Below are 1,014 nucleotides of genomic sequence, written 5' to 3' on the forward strand. Positions count from 1 at the left end.
TCAGCAGGAGGTGATTTCGTTTGATGGGAACAGAACGGATAAAAATTACATGAGATTGGAAGAACTTCTTACGAAACAACTCCTAGCGCTTGATGCTGTTGATCCACAGGGTGATGAGCGGTGTAAGGCTGCCAGGAAGCAAGCGGTAAAGCTTGCGCAAAATATTCTTTACTATCTGGACATGAAGACCGATGAATGGGAATACTGAAAGAGCCGTGGCCTAACATAGAAGAATGTCTTTCCCTTTGGCGCTTTATGCAGATCAGTGGCAGCACGTAATAAAAGTGGTGTGTTCTGCGCTTACTTAAATCACAGAGGTTGCATAAGCGTTTGACTTGGCTGTATGTCTGCTATCCCACGCAGTCACCCACTTGCCATGGCAACTGTCAGTACACCATCAGCAATTCTGGTCATCGCCGTAAGCAAGGAAGCACGATTCTTTGAGGGAATAGCTTAATACTTGGATCAAATGGCTTCTTTTCTTTCCTGTTTTTGTTTTAATAACCTTGTGCAGTGCTCAGTGAATGCAGATTTTTCAAAGATGCAGAAACTTCCTTATGGTGCAGTACTGGCAAAGCAATTTAAAGAAGTCTGATACGAAATTTGGTATTCAAGTGTGAGGCTCCATCCAGCAGCTTCCCAGAAGTCTGGATATACTCTTAATGTGCTGTCAGGACAAAGCACTAAGGGAAAAAAACCTGCTGGCTTTTGGGTTGTACTTGGTTTATTCCATCCATCACACCTTTCTGGGTGTTTGGATTTCTCAGTTAATGGAGCTATAATGACAACAGCAAATTAGCGTTTTCTTGGGCAAAGCCCATTATGTGTATTTTTTGTAATACCTGAGCCCTTTGATTTGCAAAAACAGGTCTTTTGTTGGTGGGAACTCTTTCAAATTATTGCTTTAAGATACTGAGGCTTGGAGAGGAAAATCTGTGTGTGTGTACCAACCAGATAAATGGGATTTCGAGGGTTTCACACTGCCACCCATAAACCCCTGAAAGCTGCACTGAA

The 1,014-nt window shown here is 42.7% G+C and overlaps 1 protein-coding gene across 1 annotated transcript in view; it reads left to right on the forward strand.

Moving 5' to 3' along the window:
- BAG5 (BCL2-associated athanogene 5) overlaps window positions 1–208 on the forward strand; it is a 1,429-nt gene extending 1,221 nt beyond the window's left edge. The window contains exon 2 of the mRNA XM_010140562.1: window positions 1–208. This exon is cut by the window's left edge and continues 24 nt beyond it. Within this exon, the coding sequence (XP_010138864.1) occupies window positions 1–208 (208 nt within the window).
- Window positions 209–1,014: the final 806 nt, after the last annotated feature.

This window comes from Buceros rhinoceros, unplaced genomic scaffold, assembly GCF_000710305.1.
Source record: "Buceros rhinoceros silvestris isolate BGI_N320 unplaced genomic scaffold, ASM71030v1 scaffold6697, whole genome shotgun sequence".
In the NCBI taxonomy this organism is placed as follows: domain Eukaryota; kingdom Metazoa; phylum Chordata; class Aves; order Bucerotiformes; family Bucerotidae; genus Buceros; species Buceros rhinoceros.